General features: G+C 33.4%; 4 protein-coding genes across 8 annotated transcripts in view; 2 read left to right on the top strand and 2 right to left on the bottom strand.

The window, feature by feature from the left end:
• The window catches only part of LOC105214956 (TGF-beta receptor type-1), a 29,659-nt gene extending 23,526 nt beyond the window's left edge, over positions 1 to 6,133 (bottom strand). Inside the window, exons 1-4 of one of the 5 annotated variants that reach the window (XM_054234371.1) lie at positions 5,182 to 6,133; positions 4,523 to 5,116; positions 953 to 1,067; positions 482 to 675 (exon numbers count right to left, since the gene is read on the bottom strand). In XM_054234371.1, the coding sequence (XP_054090346.1) occupies positions 482 to 675; positions 953 to 1,067; positions 4,523 to 5,084 (871 nt within the window). In that variant the 5' untranslated portion in view covers positions 5,085 to 5,116; positions 5,182 to 6,133. Of the gene's footprint in view, positions 1 to 481; positions 676 to 952; positions 1,068 to 4,522 lie in introns of all 5 variants that reach the window. The other 4 variants (XM_054234372.1, XM_054234375.1, XM_054234373.1 and 1 more) reach the window with 4 other exon arrangements.
• Positions 6,134 to 6,881: 748 nt separating this feature from the next.
• Positions 6,882 to 7,403, bottom strand: LOC105214955 (mitochondrial import receptor subunit TOM7 homolog). Its single transcript, XM_011188669.3, has 2 exons — positions 7,144 to 7,403; positions 6,882 to 7,074 (listed from the first exon to the last, which is right to left on the bottom strand). Exons 1-2 carry the CDS (start codon positions 7,241 to 7,243, stop codon positions 7,010 to 7,012), a joined length of 165 nt encoding a protein of 54 aa, XP_011186971.1. The 5' UTR covers positions 7,244 to 7,403; the 3' UTR covers positions 6,882 to 7,009.
• A 238-nt stretch (positions 7,404 to 7,641) lies between these two features.
• On the top strand, positions 7,642 to 11,378 carry LOC105214954 (uncharacterized). Its single transcript, XM_029042108.2, has 3 exons — positions 7,642 to 7,825; positions 8,222 to 8,336; positions 8,621 to 11,378. The coding sequence occupies exon 3, from the start codon at positions 8,674 to 8,676 to the stop codon at positions 9,736 to 9,738; it is 1,065 nt and encodes a 354-aa protein (XP_028897941.1). The 5' UTR covers positions 7,642 to 7,825; positions 8,222 to 8,336; positions 8,621 to 8,673; the 3' UTR covers positions 9,739 to 11,378.
• Positions 11,379 to 15,286: 3,908 nt separating this feature from the next.
• On the top strand, positions 15,287 to 18,909 carry LOC105214953 (dymeclin). Its single transcript, XM_011188665.3, has 7 exons — positions 15,287 to 15,776; positions 15,864 to 16,322; positions 16,390 to 16,494; positions 16,555 to 17,185; positions 17,253 to 17,750; positions 17,811 to 17,933; positions 17,998 to 18,909. Exons 1-7 carry the CDS (start codon positions 15,634 to 15,636, stop codon positions 18,145 to 18,147), a joined length of 2,109 nt encoding a protein of 702 aa, XP_011186967.2. The 5' UTR covers positions 15,287 to 15,633; the 3' UTR covers positions 18,148 to 18,909.
• Positions 18,910 to 19,172: the final 263 nt, after the last annotated feature.

Genomic DNA, 19,172 nt, shown 5'->3' with positions numbered 1-19,172 from the left:
GTCGTTTTAGGTGATTTTCAAAAACATAACCTCAAAACTAATTACTAATAAAATACATTTTTTATAGATTTTTTTTTATATTTTTCTGTTTACCTTTTAATAACATGAAGTAATCCGAAAAAAAAATCTGTATTGAAGGAGATCAAAAACATAGCCTCAAAATTTACGGCTAATACAACTATTTTTTGATTCAAAAACTGTATAATTTGATGTAGAAAATACAAAAATGTACCCCGAAAACAAGATCTATTTCAAAAAAAACCTATAAAAAATGCAACATTAAAAAAAATAAATTAAAAATAAATAAATTAAAATTTTTGGTGTTAACCCTAACCTAAAATTTTTATAAATATTAAGTAATCATTCTATATAGCTATTATTTATAATAAACTCCTCAACTAAAACTGCTGCTCTCGCGCTCACACACTGTAAAAAACGTTGGAAACAAATTTTATTTTGGACTCTCAACACAGTTGCGCACCTTCAAAAGCCTGCTGCGAATTGTTGGGATAATATTTGATAATGGGACGCAAGTCGCGATTGCAAAAATCGTATGCATTACAACAGCCATGCCCACCGCTAGGAGCAGCTGGGCGCGCTGTAGGCCCACCACGTCTGCCGTCATTGCACCAAATGAAACGACCAGGCGGAAAACTCTGAGACATATTGAGACATCTGCACATGAGCGCGCCGAAAATTAAAACGAAAGAGATATTAAGGTGCGACGATATAAGAAAAAAAAAGATTTATAAAAAGATTACGCCAATCAGTAAGATTTAAAAAATAAAAAAATATTTAAAAAAATTTAAAAATAAAAAAAAAAATATTTTTTTTAATTAAAAATATATATATAAAAATAAATAATAATTTCTTGTTTCAAAATTCATAGTATTCATTTACTATATACTCAATTTTTTAAGTGTTTTTGTGTTGGAAAAACGTCAAAATTTACCTGTAACTAAATATGATTTTGTCCTCATCCTTCACCACCGATGTAAAGCAATAGCCATCCGTTTCGCATATGAAATTTGTGTCCTTACAAATGTCACAATGGCATTTCAGCGGCCCTGTAGTGTATGAAAAGTGGGGGTAAAGGTTAGATGGCGCATTGATTATGAAGTAGTTATATGCATATATGTATGTATACAAAACAATATTCTACATGGAAATAAGCATATTATAAACACAAAAACAATAAAAACAAAAAAAAAACATTTTGTGATTTCAGCAGACGACTAGACGTTTGTATTATAAAATTGTGTTACAAAAAAAATGAGATCGACTCACAATTTGTATAGCGCGTATAGAGCACATGCATACAAACAGACATGTTTTTATATTTCAGTGTGAATGTTATATGCATGTATGTAGGAATGTATGTATGTATTGAGATATGCTTGTAAACAAATGCAATGACGTATTCGCATGTTAAACAGCTGTTACTAGCACTGCACTTGCTGCTGCTAACACACTAGCTGTTGGTGTTGGTGGATAAGTGAGGGCGAAGTACAGTGATTTCCGGAAAAATAAAAATAATTTCAGACAAGAATATCAATACATATTATTAAATGTATTTGTATATGTATATGTATTTCTAAATGAGCTGCCTTGTCAATTGTAAAGATAAAGTTACGAGTTTTTGAAGCATACAATTTTGCTTTACAAATGGAATATTATGGATTTGCAGAATTCGAAAATTGTTAAGAAACAGTAATTAAAGCTTTTTCAGAATTACATAATACAATGTAACATAATATAATTTCGAGATTAATGTGAGTCACATTTTAGGTTTATATTGACGAACAGTACTCGGATTGGAAGTACTTTCAAGTTTATATTGATAACATAATATTGCTATGGTTGTTGTTGAATTGGTAGATCATATTCCCCAAACTATTTTATGATTTGAGCTGGATAAAAATTAAAGAAGACCAAATATTTAGATATATTATTGTTGTTATTGTACTTGTAAATAATATTCCCCAAAACATTTTGAGGAAAGTTGCATAGTAGACAATCCTTGGCTGGATAAAAATCAAATTAGACTCGACTATTGTTGGAACAGATGCCGACAGATGCCGAAATATACTCGTAATCTTTCGTATACCCCGTTACTAAGCTCGGATCTCATACATCATCGCAATGTCTTCAATCAATCTTCGAATAACAACTAAAATCTCAGCAACAATCACCCAAACTAGTTTTTGAATATTTTATGCCTTTTCAACAACAACAAAATCCTAAGCAATACATACATATATATTTAGACATATTTACAATCGATAAGCGATTTCAAATGTTATTGTAGCATTGCTTCAAGTCCATACTATTTATTTGATAAATTAAAGCAGCAATTTTAACGATAACAAAGAAAATGTAAAATTTTCCTGTATTTGCATAAGTATTTATACTATATACTATATACAGGGGAAACATCTGTTTTTAATTGCTTTGGAATTTTGATTTTTCAATAAAACTATGCAAATGTGTGAATACTGCTCAACACTCAACAGCACGCTATATACCATTATCTGTTTGCACGTCGTTTGTTTGCTTGCCACTGAGTTGTTGATTTCCATAGGAGTTTTTATATGAAAAAGTTGCAACAACGTCGACAGCAGCACCAGTAGATGCAAACGCACAGCAACTAGCCTTAGTAACTATCACTGTCAACTACATTATTTATTTTTGTTGTTGTTGTTGTTTTCAATGTTTTCATAACTCGAAAAAAATATTAACGAATCAGCAAATAATAAACGAGATTTAATTGAAATGAAAACAATTACAACAACTATAACATACATACACATGTACACAAACAAGTGTAAGGAGTGGAGACAAAGCAACGAAACGAATAATAAATTTATGTGCATACAGATACAAGTGTATATATATAGTATATAAGCAAGTAGTGCTGTTGTATTTATGTAGATTTTGCAGTTGTATGCCTGCAAGTAAGACTATACACTTGATTGTGTGCTTAAAATTCAAAATAAACAAAAACAAGCACAGCAGAACTTAAGCGAACTAATGAAAGCACGATTGATACGGCTCATATGCATTTACATACAATTATATGTGTTTACATATGTATTACATGCATACATACATACATGCGTATGCATTTGCACTTGCATTTTTATTTACAATTATTTTTTTTTTTTTTAACGCTGGAACAACATGTAAAAGCCATAATTCATGCGTCTTCTGTGGCTTCTTTCCATAGCTTGTTTTTATAGTTTAAAAATATGCAACAGCACAGGTACACAAATAAATAATTAGGTAACGCTCGAATTCGCTCGAAGACATTGTAAGCTAAATCCACTTACCGAGTGTGAATTTTGTGTTTTAATTGCAAAATAAGCAATAATAAACGCTCAAGTGTAAGTTTTCTTTGGTAAATAACAAAGGAAAACAAAACAAAACAAAAAACTACAAAGCGGGTATAAAAACAAACGGCATAAATTTATATAAACACAATTAGAAAGAATTATATATAAATTAAAAAAAAAAAATAAAATTAAAAAGCAGTTAACTGCACATATCGTGTAGCTCATTGCACTCAGCTGCTTGTTGAACCATTAGCACAATAATGCATATAGTTTTTCTAGTATTCACCGCCTTAAGTGCACTATTTTATCGACGAGTACGGGCTGCAGCATGGTAGAGCGAGCGAGCCCTAAGGCAAACGCTGTGACGTGCACGAAAATGCTAATATATATTGTATGTAATTTAGATAAACATGAGACGCTTTTCCAAAATATCCGTACAATGTATAAATACAACTTTTCTTACAAGCTTTCCTGTAATTAGTGAGGTACGAGTTGTGGCCGGTAATGTATGCAATGTACTGGCGCTTCATACAAATGAATATGTGCATATACATATGTATGTTTGAATTTGTTACAGGTTTTATTTTGTTATTATTAGCTTCATATTGCATGTGTGCACAAATATAAGCTGGCAACTGATTTTGACTGTTCCTTATTTATCGGGTGAAGTTGTAAGTTATCTTAAGGCAGTTATTACTGCAACGTATGCTGGTGAGCAGAAATTATTTGCAGTTTAATGCAGAGTAAAAATTACTTTATCGGGCATTAAAAATAGAATTTGCTTCACTGACTTTTTTTTAGAGCTCAAAGAAAATATATTGGGAAACGTTTATAAGACCGAATATAATATGTTATAGCGGCTTAAAACATTCTCCAAATAATTTGCAAAATTGACAGTCCTTCTCCGAAGAAAAATCCCTGATCGTTCCGGTTACGAAGAACCGACTGTCGTGGGAACGGCAGAAATAATGTTCTTACTGATTTCGTCTAAATATATGTTTAGCACTATAGAAAGGACAATAAATTGCAGGCAAACTAGTCACTTTTAAAAAATATGTTGTCAAGTTTTTAAACTAACACTGAAGTCACTATGTATTTAAATTATTGAAAACTCGCGGTAACACTTGCTACACAAAATAATAATTATAAAATCCTTTAAATAAAAAATTTTGATTCCAACATTTGCTTACTCTCTCTCTTGTTACTGTTACTGTGGTGTCCACTAAGCTGGTGCAACAACGGCGTTGATACGGTGGTCTGTTGCGGCACTAACGCTATTGGCAACGTATCATCGTGCTTCAAATTATTGTTGCCCATATTCCTTCCACCAGTTGATGCCGCAGCCGTTGATGATGAAGGCGCTGTAGCCACTATCGCATTCTCTTGATGGCGGTCAGTTGCTTTTCGTGCACTTCCATTAGCAGCGTTATTATTTATATTACTGTTGTGAGACATCCACTTGTTTGCCGCGTTGTCCGCATATGGTGAATTGCGTGTGGTATTAAACACTATTTCGATGGGTGTGGCTAAAAGGAAGGCTTTGTAAATTCTAGTGTGGATTGGATCAATGCTGTACCTACCATCTGCTGGCCTTATTTGTAGCAAAAATAACATTGTTAATGAAACCGTTATAAACGATATTGGCCACAAAATTGGTGGCTTTTTTCGTTGCTGCGCTGGTGGTGTCGCTGCTAAAACCAAAGTGGCTAGTGTCAGTTGTATTTGATGCCTTCGTCGACGCAATTCCGACATTGTACGTGTATATATTTATTCCTTTTTGCACGCTAATGGTTTAAAAAAATGTATTTTGTAATATCCTTAGTGATTATTTAACAGTGTGGTGTCTCACAATAAAATTTCACTTTATCAATTTTGTAGTCTTTGTTAATTTTTAATGGACCGTTTTTGTAGCACTTGCTTCTTACAATGGTTGCGGGTACAACTAAAGATCTTGTTGGATTCGATACTGCTTTTAAAGAACTGTTGTTGACATGTGTTAGCAATGAGCAGTTGGAGTAAGCAGCGCTCCACCAAAAAGGGAGGCGGCTCAAAAAATGGCAACGAGTAGGTTAATTGCATTTAGACAATTTCAAGTGATTCACAAATTTTGCTTTTCTCACACATCAATTTTCATTAATAAATCAACAATTGTATACCGATGCAATGGATGGAGGTGAAAAAATTATTACTCGTGTATTCCGATTCCTTACACTTTGACCGATTATTATTATTGCAATATTTTTTCGTTCTCCAATGCTTTATCACACTTTACACTTTTCACATTCACAGCAAAAACGATTGCTGCCTACCTTCTACTTCTAATTAGAAAAAAAATTTTGGTCGCCACTGCGCCAATTATGTCTTGCAATATAAATTTGTCACGTGATTTTCACTTATTGAATATAATTAAAACATTCAACACCAACTGCGGAGGCATTCTGTTTTTTCCAATAAGAAATTTGTATAAATTTTTAGCATGTTTACGCGAAATTTACGGAAACCGTTTGCGCGAAAATCGCCAAACGACGGAATCACTGCCGCAGCCGAAACAAACTCGAGATAGAAATGGCATTGCCACACCAAAATTAATTGCAGCAGTTTTTGTATCTTTAAAATTAATTTTTATTAAATTATCTAATGAAAGCAATAGCATGATAGTTCGTTTACAATTTGCTTGAAATATATTTTAAAAGGATGTTATAAGTCGGAATCAGTATAAATAATTATAATTTTTATATAACTTTCAGGAATATTATTAAATGGCAGCATTAGAAATAAACTGACGTTTCCTTTTGTGCAAAAATTTTATGAGTGCTGCCACACTGTAGTTCCACAAAATTTGTATTATCAAAAATTATTATCGGAAAATAACATTTATAAACTTATGAAAAACTAAGATTTTTTTAAATTTTTTAAAACTTTTAAACTTATATTATGCATTGAGCAACCATAAAATAGTATTGGGAACCTTGCGGAAGTGACACTGTAGAGATGTTTTATATAGGGTACAAGGGTTAACATTGGTTATGATATAGGAAGTTGGGAGATAATCGTAATTCTTTCCGTTCAATATTTTTTTTACAATTGTCAGAATAGTTATATACATCCGTTAAAACTATCTGAACGAAGTACTGAATTGCACGAAGAATTGCAAAAGACGAAAAATTCAATAACATAATAATACGACATAATTAAGCAAATCCTGGGGCAGAATACTTTCATAACAGAATGAACATTAGAAGGTGACACCAACTGATTTCAGACGAATTGTGGTGGTTTGACACTTACTCAAGAAGCGAAGTAACGCAAAATAAGAGGATATTTTTGTTTTCGTAGCAGAAGACAAAATTAGTTGCAGTTCTTGAACAAATAAATATCCGTCTCCGTTTCAGTTACGTAGTCTCGACTGTTGTGGAAACGGACGCTATCACTTTAGTATTCTCCTTTTGTATTTTTAACATTTTGTTTTTCATTTATAAAGAAATTCATAAAGGGTACAGGATATATAAACACATTAATATGCTTGGTTGAGATAAAAAAGGATTAGTGTAATATTCAACAAATTTATTATTTCATTTGAAACATACTAAAGCACATAGCCATTATCAGACCAAAAACACTTCGTTACAACAATGTTTCCACTTATGAATCCCCCCGTGAAGTTACCCAGTTTTGTTTTATTGCCAAAGCAAGCTCAGTAGAGATAGTGGTGGCATGCCGGGTTCAGCGCCCTTTCGGAAACCTTGAATAGAGGCGATATAAAATTGCAATTATTGATCTTTTTATGCGGTAACCAAAAATCTTAGCTTACCCAAGTATAGCACCATTGGGATGAAGCCCCAGTGAAATGTGGTCTTTGCAACATCGTAAACTACTTCTAAACGTTCTTTTACGCCAGGTGATAACGCCATAATGCTATGTTTAAGTTAAATGCAGCCGAAACTTTGTGAAAATAAAATACGCTTAATAATTTATGTGCGCAAGAAAATTTTACACAACACGAGTTTTAAATAAATTTGACAAGAACTTAACAGCTGTGAGCTCACGCGAAGTTGTATTCGGTTTAGAATGGCGTTGCCAATTGCATGAACAGTAGAATAAATCTAGCATGAAATTCCATCGGAAATTAGTGTAATTTATGCAGTATGTTTCAGTTTAAAACAAAACCGTCTTTAAATAAATAAATTGGCTTAACTCAGTTATATGAATTTAGCTGATATTCAATCGAATGTGGCTTATTACAAAAATAATACTTAAAAGATTTTTATTTAACAAAGTACTTTTGGAGTATATTTTTGTGATATACAGCAACCCTGCCTTGAGTCGTTTCTTTTCTCTAGAAGATTTTCTGTGAGTTGCACGCGAATAGATTTTGCTGAACTCTACGATTGTCTTTTTGCACTTTTAATTTAAATATATAATCTGTGGAAGAATAGCGCCAGTTGCAGTGCAAAAACGCATCCCAGCAATAGAATAACAAAAATATTAACAACGTAAGTGCAATGGGAAAATTGTGTAATTAACATTGTGCGCTACCACATTCAAGCTCATAACCCACCTGCAGAGTAGTTTCTAAAAAAATTTCTTTGTTATGTAAGTGAATTAATGTAGGAAATATGCGAAGAAGAACAAATGTGGGCTATAAAAGTGGTGTGAAGTGTGAAGTCTGCGCAGAATATTGAATGTGAATCAGCTCGGCGCCGCATTGCAGACAAAACGTATTGATTTAGTGTGAAACGTTTATGCGGTCATATTTTTTGATTTTTGTGAGCAAAGGGTCAATCAGGACGTTACATTCTAAATTAACCGGACATTTGCTTATATAAAATGAAATTATCTCAATTCTTTTTCAAGCAATAATTTAACTATACTTATCACTTGCATTTCAGATATTTGTTTTAATTTTGGCAATCCGTGCGGAGTAATATTCTTTAATATAAATTTCTTTGAAAAATGAGAACTTCAATTGTGGCACAATATGCGCTTCGTATGAGTTTTGGACAGGTAAGTGTTTTCAATAATCAAATTTTTATGAAGAGGGAGATGCGAGCACAAATTGACAAAGGCGGTAGACATTTCAAATGTGGTCGCATTACCCTCATAAATATATAATAAAACTATAAGATATTTTAGTCTAGTAAACAAATTATAACTGCGATATATATAGACGTAACTGAATAATTTTATAAACCGTTTACCACCAGCAGGTTGAATTGTGCTCGACTTCTCTTCCCATTAATAACATTTTTTATCTAAAACACAATCATAAAAAATCATTTTTCATTAAGGTTTAAAAACAGCTTTACAACTACTCCGCAACACAACACTCACATACTTACTCATGGAACAGAGCACATTTCAACCTGGTGATATCTGCCTGGAATGTCAGCTGAATGGCCTAAGCCATAAGTTGCGTTCATTTTATATTGATATAGATGAACAAATAGTTAAATGTGAAAGTTCAACCTGTCTGTATCCATATGAAAATGATTTTTCTGAATCAGAAGATGAAAATAAGACTGAAGAAGCGCAAATTTGCGCTGCCAAAATAAATTCTCTACCTGATCTTGATGTAAGCACTTTTGATAATGAATGCGATGATGCAGACAGTGTACGTTTTGTAGAAGCATTGCTTGGCAAAAGCAACAATAACGAAGTGGTGAAAACAGATCTGATACAGAACACCAAGCAATGCCTATCTGAAAGCTTGGACCATGCAATCACATTGGAGAAAAATACAGGAAGCACTTTAACATTGGTTGATTCTCTGCAAAGAAATGATACAGTGCAAACAGAAGGTGTTAGTTTTATTGATGCATTATTTAATAATTGTGAAAATGAAACAAAGGAATTCTGTGATTTAAACACTTTAAAAGTTGAACCAACTCTTCCAGCAACAGCACAAACCTTTGATATGCCTATAATAACTTTTGACTTTAGCAATACTCCTGCTATAGTCGAGCAAATGAGCCTGACTGAAGTGAAAAAAGAAAATAAACCACAGATCGAAATTCAATGCATACAGACAGTTAATGCAGATTTTGCAAGTGCTACGCATGAAGATAATATAACGTGTATGCCAAAAGTCTCAATAAAATCATTGGAATTAATTAAGACGGAGTATGTTAAAGAGGAACCAGCTGTGCAACCCACACCAAAACTGCCTTCCGAGCAAAAAGACAACGCTAACTCGAATGGTGGCGATAACAAAGTGCGCATTTCTCGTTATTTTGATACTTTGCGTTTTAAACAGGGTATGTTACAAAAGACATTTACTAAACCAACTGCAACTAAAGGCAAGAAGCGCACCAATAAACAACAACAACAAATACCTAAGGCGGAAAACACTGCTGGGAGCAGTTTGGTAAATGTGCTGGCTGTGCTGAGGAATAAAACACAGAACTGAATGGGCGACAATTTGGTGACAGCTACAGTATACATCGCTTTAATGGCAGAAGAATTATAAAGATTGTGAGTTGTAGTTGAGTAGGTCAGTAAAAAGTGACAAAAGTGCTGTGTATTTGTATCCTACTGCTTTATGGGACGTCAACAGTTTATCAAACAGTGATAAATCTCAATAACTCATGTGAAATCTTAGAAGCAAGTGAATTATTAAATAATATTAGTTCTTATAATAATATATAATACAATAAGAAGTGTACCAACTAGCAAGCCATACTTCATTCAGAAGTTTAAAAATATAAGTTTTTTATACTATATATAGGCATTTCATTTAATTCCCAAGTCTAATGAAGTCCAGCTGGCACGCTTCCGTTTCGTGATCTTTAAGACAATTCTTTTCTTTTCTATTTTTAATAATTAATGATAATGAAGAAGGAGAATGCGAATGCGAAACGAAAAAAACTCGCTTTGACGTAGCGCGTTTTATTTATTTTGGTTAATCACAAAGCATCGCCATCGCACTGAAACTGGAAATCTGCATATTTATTTATATACAAATACAATTATGTTTATACCCATTGACGCACTTTACATTTAAAATATGTCAACGTGTCAGTGTAATAAATGCAGTACAAGCAAATACAATTATTGTATTTATTTAAGTGCTTTAATTTATCAGACGGAGCATATATCAATTAATGTATTTTCCCCCAAACATCATGTCCTTGAACTTTAAATGTTATACGCATCAGACTGAAAGTCACTGCAATCTTTTACTTTCAAAATAGAATTTTTGAGCGATTTGTAACCCTCAATATTTTCTAAATGACATTTGCACACATTTCGAATATTCTACAAGCCAATAATAATATGGTGCGATTACGTTCTATTTACGGAATCGATGCCACTGTAATAGCAGTAGTTTAGTATATGTACTTGGAAACTGCGAAAGATTGGAATTTACAATTATGCAAAAATAAATATAAACGCTTATCAACTCATGTGATTGATGCCAGCGCCAACCGTAAACGGCAAATTATGTACGTCACAAGCTTGTGTTTGAGATTATTACCATTTTGACGCGTCGTTAATTCAACCAGATGATAACCCAAAAGTTCCTTTGCTTTTGTTAATGTTAAGTTTCATTTTTTTTGCACTCATTCACACCTTTTTTATTTGTATGATGGTATATTTTACACAATTAGTTGATCAATGTGGTTCATTATTATTATTTTTTTTAAATAAATTTTTAACTCACAAACCAGCACATTTTTTATTTTATAAAATATTGTATAATTTTATAGATATAGATTACGTGAAGTTCAAAGGGTATCAGTTAGTTGCAAGGTTCTGGAAGAGATTGCTTTAGAAAGTGTAAATTGTGCACTGGAATAAAATTGTGCATCTGTAGACATATATTTTCGTCTTCCGCAAAATATTTTAACTGTTTTTTTTATAAAAAAAAAAGTGGTGAACACCATTTTCCATATCAAGGTGAATGAGCACTATCTTCCATATGAAGGTGACAAATGCGTAGATTAGTACGTTTCTAAAGCGTTTAGAAAATGCGCATTTAGCGCGCATAATATATATTTCCTTCATGGTATTTGCATTCGGCTTTACTAAAAATAGACCACTAGCCTAGATAAGACTTTTTCTTTTCATTTCTAAATTCTTAGTAAATAATAATGTGCGCGAATAACGTGACTTTTGCTCCAACACATTTATCATTCATTAAAAGCGCAAATTATTTGCCACCAAGTCATACAATAAATTATAGTAAGTATTTATTTGCTTGCTTGCTAGTAATGTTGTGGAAAAAAAGCGAAAACAATACAACTGCTCCAGGTATCATATTTGTTTACATAAACTGGCACGCGCGCTTAGAAATGACCAGCAGCGTATAAAATTGCAAAAAGAAAGATAACAACGACGTCAGTGACTAAATAACATCATGACAACAAGTGACGAATCCCTCCCGGCTGAGGTAGTAGAATTTATTGGTTCAAGTATTTGTTTACATAAACACGGTACACGTTGTTGTTGTTGCTGATGGCACTGCGTATAGACAGTATCAGTTCATTGAACGGCGCTTGCTAAACAAATTCGCGTGTTTATGAGGTCTTTGCTTGGTGACAAATTAAATTGTTTTGCTTTGTTTTGACTGCCTTAGTAATTGTTTAATTGGCGGGGATACATTGTATGTATATTATTATTATGTACGTAGTAATTTCGCGATTAGCAAACACACTTCCTTTGATACATTGACACTACGCGCTATGCGGCGTAAATTCTTAAATTTTTTTATGTCGAATAGTTTCTAATTTGTTTGTTTTGTTATGTTGTGGTTCATAGTATTTTTTTATCAGCCTTTACTGGGCATAATGCCAATTTCTGCGCTGCCTTCATTTATTTTTATATATACAAATTGTATTGCTAAAATTAACCGAAACACTTGTCGAGCGTTGCCAATCAAAAGTGGCCTTGTCGGTATGTTCCACACATTTTCCTCTATTTGTTTACAATCGAAAAAAATGTGAAAATATGAAATGCGCATGTGGAATTAATTTCCAATATCGGAAATTCCTGCACAAAGTATGCGATAATAATTATTAGCTTGCAATCACATTTGTTATCAATTAGCCACATATTTCCTAGTATTTAGCGCGTTAGCTATTTTTGTTTATCTTATCGCAATTAACGTATTTTATAATATTATTGAGTATGTTATTTAATAGCTGTAAGTAATTGAGTGAGTTATCATTTGTAGCAACAATAATTGAACCTTTGTCTCTTTTTTTTGTTTTGCAGGCTTCAGCACAGTCGTCGAGCAGTGTCTTCACCGCCGCCACTCCTGAACGCGTCGTGCCCCGTTCCGCTACAATGATGGCCGTCTTTGGTATTGCAATCTCCTCATTCAGCTTGAAACAGATGTTGGCCAGCAGTGGAGCTAACAAATCCACAGATGCAGCACTAACATTGCGCAAACTTTAAATAAAAATACGCATAAAATGGCACTTCGTTTAAAAATCATTATCAATTTGAGGCAGAAGCAGAAACAGAAAGCGACGCAAGCGTGGGGGGAGGAGAAAATTTTGTATATGTAATTGACTGATATAGGAAAGTAAATCGAAAACAAAGCAGTACAAAATGCACTTGGACTAGGAAGGCGGCGACAAATGTTATAAGTGTTGCGTGGAGACAGACAAATTTCAACTAATACAGAGAAATTGGATTGTATTAAGCACAAAACTGTTGAGAGAAAATAATATGTGGCGAGCATACGCAGGGAAATCAACTCAAGGCCAGACTGCAAAGCAACGTTAAACAAAATGAAAATGTAAAATCCAGCAAAACAACAAAAACAAAACAATATTAAAGCATTTTGTGTTGTGTTGTAATTATAAATTTTGGCGTGAAAGCGTTTTAAGTATTGCAATGAATCGTAAAGCAAGTTGTTGTTGGTTACAAATTTAATATTTGTGGTCATAGCAAATGGATTGCATGAGAGAGTAGCTTTAACGAACCTTACATAACGTTTATATAACCCAAACGTTGAACTAATTTCCATTCTTTCAACTATGCAACTATGATTAATTTTTGAATTATAGTCGTTTAGTCTGCATCGTTTTCATCAACTATGTCAACAACGCCTACTCTTAGTTTTTAACTCATTTAGTTTATAGTTGTATATAATTTGAAAATAGTATTTTCGTTAACATACTATTCATACATATATAATTTTAAAATATTTAGCTCTAAGTGACATCTTTGACCTGATTGACAAACACAATTTAAACTTAAAAGAAATTGCTTAAATGCATTATATGGCACATACTTATATAATGGCGTATTGCAAGCACTCTCCGTGAATATTTATTGCAAAGTACAATTAAATTGTAAACCAACAACTACCAACTGTTGCTTTGGAATAATAACTTTTGCGCTTGTTACATGGTTTCAAAAATTTATAATGCAACACAACAAAATACGCTTTTGAAAAGGAAAAAAAACGAAGTGGAAATGACTTGCAAGTGATCTTTAAAAGATTTGTAGAATTAACTGCACAGTTAGTTGTGCAATCTAGTAATATATATTTGGAAATATTTGTTAAAATTAAAATGTGTCCGTAATCACAAACTGAATTTACTTGCTTCCAAATATGTATGCTGTTGGACGCACTTTAAAATTAATGTGATACTAATGCAATCGTCTTGCGTCACGCATAGCAAAATGAATAATAATTTTATGTAATAAAAAAAAAATTTAGCATATGTGTGTGTAACAACTATATTTTGTAAATTTATTTATTTTGTTTCGTTAGAGTTACACCTCAACACATACGTACGTACAGACGTAGTTATACATATATTTTTTGCGTTTTTTATTTTATTAAATTTATTTTGCACTTATACAATGTATGCATGTGTAATGATTATAATTTCCAAATATTTAATAATAAATATTTTTGAGAAAAAAAAAATAGCAAAATTCACAACACAGAATTTTGTATGTAAATGTACGCGACGTAGGGCGGGCGTATTATATTTAACACTTGCAATTAAGCTGTAGTTAAATTGATGATCATACTTAAACGAAATACATAATATACTTATTTTTGTTGAAAAATATTAAATTGGCTTGTGTTTTATTTGGTGTCGACTTCACTAGGTGTTTAGCTCTGCGACTACTTGGTGAGATAGGAAATTTCGATTGTAAACTAAAACTATTCCTTAAGACAACGAGAAGGTTATGGTTAATTATTACAGAAACAACAATAATGGTTTACTGGAGCCAGCGCTACTACAAAAGGAGACCCTAAGTACATAAGCGAACGAGCAGATTATCTTATATACGAACTACGTCTGTCACCTCAGCAATATTCTCTAAAACTTTTTCTAAGCATTTTTCAGGACAACAATATTATTGACTTGGATTTTCGTATACTAACCACAACATTAGCAGATTATAGTCGTAATATCGTCGACTGACCACAGCAGTCAGTAAATTATAGTCGTAATATGGCCGACACAAAAACACTCGCGGGCGATTCCAAACCTTATTTCTCTCAAGTTTTAGTGATACGATTTACTCACACACTTATATATGTATAAAATATTAAGAATTTTAATTTTCGAGTTTAAATTCACTTTTTCACTTTATTTAAAAAAATTAAAACATCCGTTTCCTATCGTATAATGCGAACAGCTGTTTTTATAATAGAATCCAATTCAAATTTAGCAAGTCCACGAACCAATCGTTTGTTTATTTTCAACTATTTTTCATCCACTCGCAATGACATTTCTGATTTTCTTGCTGTTGTGGAATCATACAAAGTCCACATAGGTGAGTGCCATATTAAAAATTTTGTGAATTCTTTGTATAATTTAACGATAACAAACAGTTTCTGAACAGTATTTCAAATACATATATTATAGAAAAATTATTTTAAATATAGAATATAAATTTACAACAACATATTTGTTTAATAAACAAGTTTTTTTAGTAGCGTTAACAAATTACAACCGATTTGCGTTATGTGGCAGCATTATTCTTTTGTTCTATACAGTAGTTCTGAAGTTCGCCGACAAGTTGAGGAAAATATCAAAAATATTGCAGGAAAACTTAAATTTTTACTGTATAGCACAAATTTAGACAAAATTCTTGCAGCGCACACAGAGGACAAATGTTTGAAATAAAGGCATAAAGGTGAAAGGAGGTGGAAAATCTTGTGAGCCGTGTAAAAAACGCTCATTTGCATAGCTAGATATTGTTGACGACGTTTTGCGACACTGACGTTAGCGTTGTGACAGCAGTGTGAGCGACTGCAAAACCAGATCAACGGCGATATCGGCGACGTTGACAGCACATCAACGTTGTGCGTAAAACAAACAAAACCATGGGGATCAACGTCAGCAGACAAGCTAATCTCTCCGAGAATGAATTATTACAGCGTTTTGTTGGACGTACACATATTGCAGCAGACGTTGAGGAGTTTTGGAATGCAATACTAAACTATCATATAACAATACCGGAAGATAGGTAAGTGTGCGATTAACAAAAAGCTGACGTGTGCACCCCACCCATGTATGTAGGCAGGCGCTCAAACAACATTTGTTTATTTTACAGTCAAGAGCAGTTGAATTTGGATTCACGTTTGGAAACGCTATGTCAATCATTCATAAGTAACAATTTGAAGACGGGAAATTTGGGTTCATTAATAACTGTGTTTCTGCACAAAGCATCTGAATTGCTATCGTTATCCGACAAAGACAGCACGGTGCACATATGGCAAACATTCAATGCGCTCTTCATAATACGTTCGTTAATTAAGTATATAATTGAGACCGGTTCAGAGTTTCAGTTATTACAACATTTTGAAGCAATACCAAGTGCTGAGCTGTTGCGTGCTGAGGAAGAAGCTGCTGCGACAGGTGCGCATGGCGAAAATACTACAATTGCTGTAGAGGCTACTGAAGTGGATCATACTGCTAACTTGCTGATTAGAGCAGCTGTGGTCGTGGATGGTGCAAAATTTGAAACCTTCATTGATGCGCTGGTCAATTTGATTGTGGTGATTCCAGTCAAGTGAGTGTTAATAATGCGCTGTATTAAGGAAGTGATAAATTGAAATTTGTTTTACTAATTTTTGCAGGGAATTCACATATCACTTGCATTTGGAGTCGGTGAATACGTTCATCACTTTGCTCTCCGTACACCTGTTCACCGAACAACCCACAGAGAAATCAATCATTTTTAGGTAAATTGCATTTTCAAGTGTTAAAAGTATATATAGCGATGTCTTTTTTTAATTTTCCAGAACTATATACAAATGTCAGCATGCAAATGTGCTCGTATCTGCGCTACTACACTTTGTGGCACGCATGGTGGAGGTGCCACACACAATGTTTGGTTCGTCGACGTCCGGCTCCTTTGTGTTTGGCATCGCCGAGTCTCTCCTCTCCATTTTCACATTTCGCAAACAACAGGATGTTTTGAAAGCCACAAGCGCTTCAGGTGCTGAGCTCTCACAACAATTTCGTGATCATTATCCACTCGCCAATCAAAGTCTTCTGCTCATACTCATCATGACGAATCACTGCACCACTAAGGATAATCCGTATCGTGTCAGCTTATTTGGCTGTGCCGATTCGAAAGACTCACCCAAAGATGGCGCTTCCTTTCAGATCGATTTCAATTCGGTTTACGAGACACTCTGCCGCATTGTGACCATCGATCAGGCAACATTGTTGCTTTATCTCTTGCTACATCGAAATGAACGTTTCTATCGTTTTGTAATGGCACAAAATGATCTAGAGAATTTGGTTATACCCATTTTGCAGACGCTCTACCATGCGCCGGATAGTACTTCGCATCACATCTACATGTCGCTCATCGTTTTGCTAATGCTCAGCGAGGATGATGGCTTCAACAAGAATGTGCATAATATAGTGAGTTACCAATATTTATATGTATATTCTTTCTACTATTATTTATTTTTTTTTTCTCTCTTCTTAGATGCTTAAAAATATCCATTGGTACACCGAACGTACCATTTCGGAAATATCACTTGGCGGCCTTCTCATCTTGGTTGTCATACGCACCATACAGTACAATATGTTGAAAATGCGCGATAAATATTTGCACACCAATTGTTTGGCTGCGCTAGCGAATATGTCGGCACAATTTCGTGCATTACACCCATATGTAGCGCAACGACTGATATCACTCTTCGAGACGCTAGCGCGCAAGCATACACGACTCGATGCACAGCTGAGGGAGCCCGTTAATAATGCGGTTTCCGTTAATGTGACAACAACACCTGAAGATATGCTACAAGATCTCGCCGTGCTGGAGGAGGTGCTGCGCATGGTTTTGGAAATTCTCAACTCGTGTCTCTCCAATCAGTTGGTCTACTGTCCAAATCTAGTATATACATTGCTTTATAAGCGCAATGTGTTCGAATGTTTTCGCAGTCATCATGCGTTTCAGGATATAATACAAAACATCGATATGGTATGTAGGCAGTAATAACAACAAAAACACAACAATTTAACATTAAAATCAAAATTTCAGGTTGTCGGCTTCTTTTCATCACGTCTGCAGCGCGTGCAAGAGCAGCGTGGTGAATTAGGTGTCAATGAGGTGTTTGAGGTTATATCGAAGGGCGCTAGCCAGTGGTCTAGCGATCGCTTGCGTGTAAGTTGATCACTAATTTCATACAAAATTATATAAATTCTAAACTCTTACAAACACTTTGCAGAAATTCCCCGATTTGAAATTCAAATATGTTGAAGAAGATGCGCCTGAAGAGTTTTTCATTCCATACGTTTGGACCTTAGTGTGCAAATACGGTTGCGTGCACTTTAGCTCGGAGAGTATTAAAGGTGTGACCACAGAAATACAATGCTAATACGATACATCGACGTTAGTTGAATGGCACATTTAGCAGCTACAACACATACTACAACAACACACTGACTGTTGGAAGCGTACTTGCAGTGTTGAGTTGCAATTGCTAGCAATGCTATGGCTGTTGCTGCTAGTTTGACGAGCAGAGCGCTGCTTCTAACAGCTGCGTCTAGTGTAATTTAGCATAAGACTATTACATAAATATTTTTTTTTTTTGTTTTTGTTTTAGCTACTTAAGTTCCCCACCACCATCATCACTGCAAATATACACACAGACACATATGTACATATATACATATGTAAATTTGGTATGGCAAAAGCGTGGCAAACAAGCAAAATACATTCTGTTTATGTAGAAAGGGAATTACAGTTACTTTTAAGTAATTAAATATTTATACGTAAATGTTGCTGTTTATTTTTATTGTGTTAAAGCTTTAATCACAATTTGCAATTTCTCTCCTCTTTTAATATGTATATTCCTAAACAAAATGAAATGCAATGAACTCTGCTGCAATCTAGCCAAGAATCTGCAATTTCTATTGTATCTATACGAAAATTACTATTTATACATGAAAGTAAGCTTCTTAGCGCGTTATACACACTTTGGTGAATTCATTTGCGAACTCTTACGAAACTTTTAAATTGAAGCTAAACCACTAACGGCAAAATGTAATTAATCAAAAATAGCAAATTTTGAAGCGAATGCAGTTAAGCAAATTTTGTGTGGAAATGAGCAATACAAATTGAAAAAATATAATAAAAATAATAAATAAAATAAAAAATAAAATAAAAATAATAAATAAAATAAAAATAAAAAATAAAATAAAAATAAATTATAAAATAACAATAAAAAATAAAATAAAAACAAAAAATAAAATAAAAATAAAAATAAATATGAGTTCTCATAGAATTTCTACGCAAGTTACAAATCTGCGGTCAACTAAATTAAATTAAAAATTCAAAACAAAAAAAAAGAATAATTTAATGATAAAAAAAATAAAGTAAAAATTCAATATAAAAAAAATA

This window comes from Zeugodacus cucurbitae, chromosome 6 (genome assembly GCF_028554725.1).
Source record: "Zeugodacus cucurbitae isolate PBARC_wt_2022May chromosome 6, idZeuCucr1.2, whole genome shotgun sequence".
Lineage (NCBI taxonomy): Eukaryota > Metazoa > Arthropoda > Insecta > Diptera > Tephritidae > Zeugodacus > Zeugodacus cucurbitae.
Note: the sequence above shows the minus strand (reverse complement) of the source record. Positions and strands in the feature narration are given on the sequence as shown.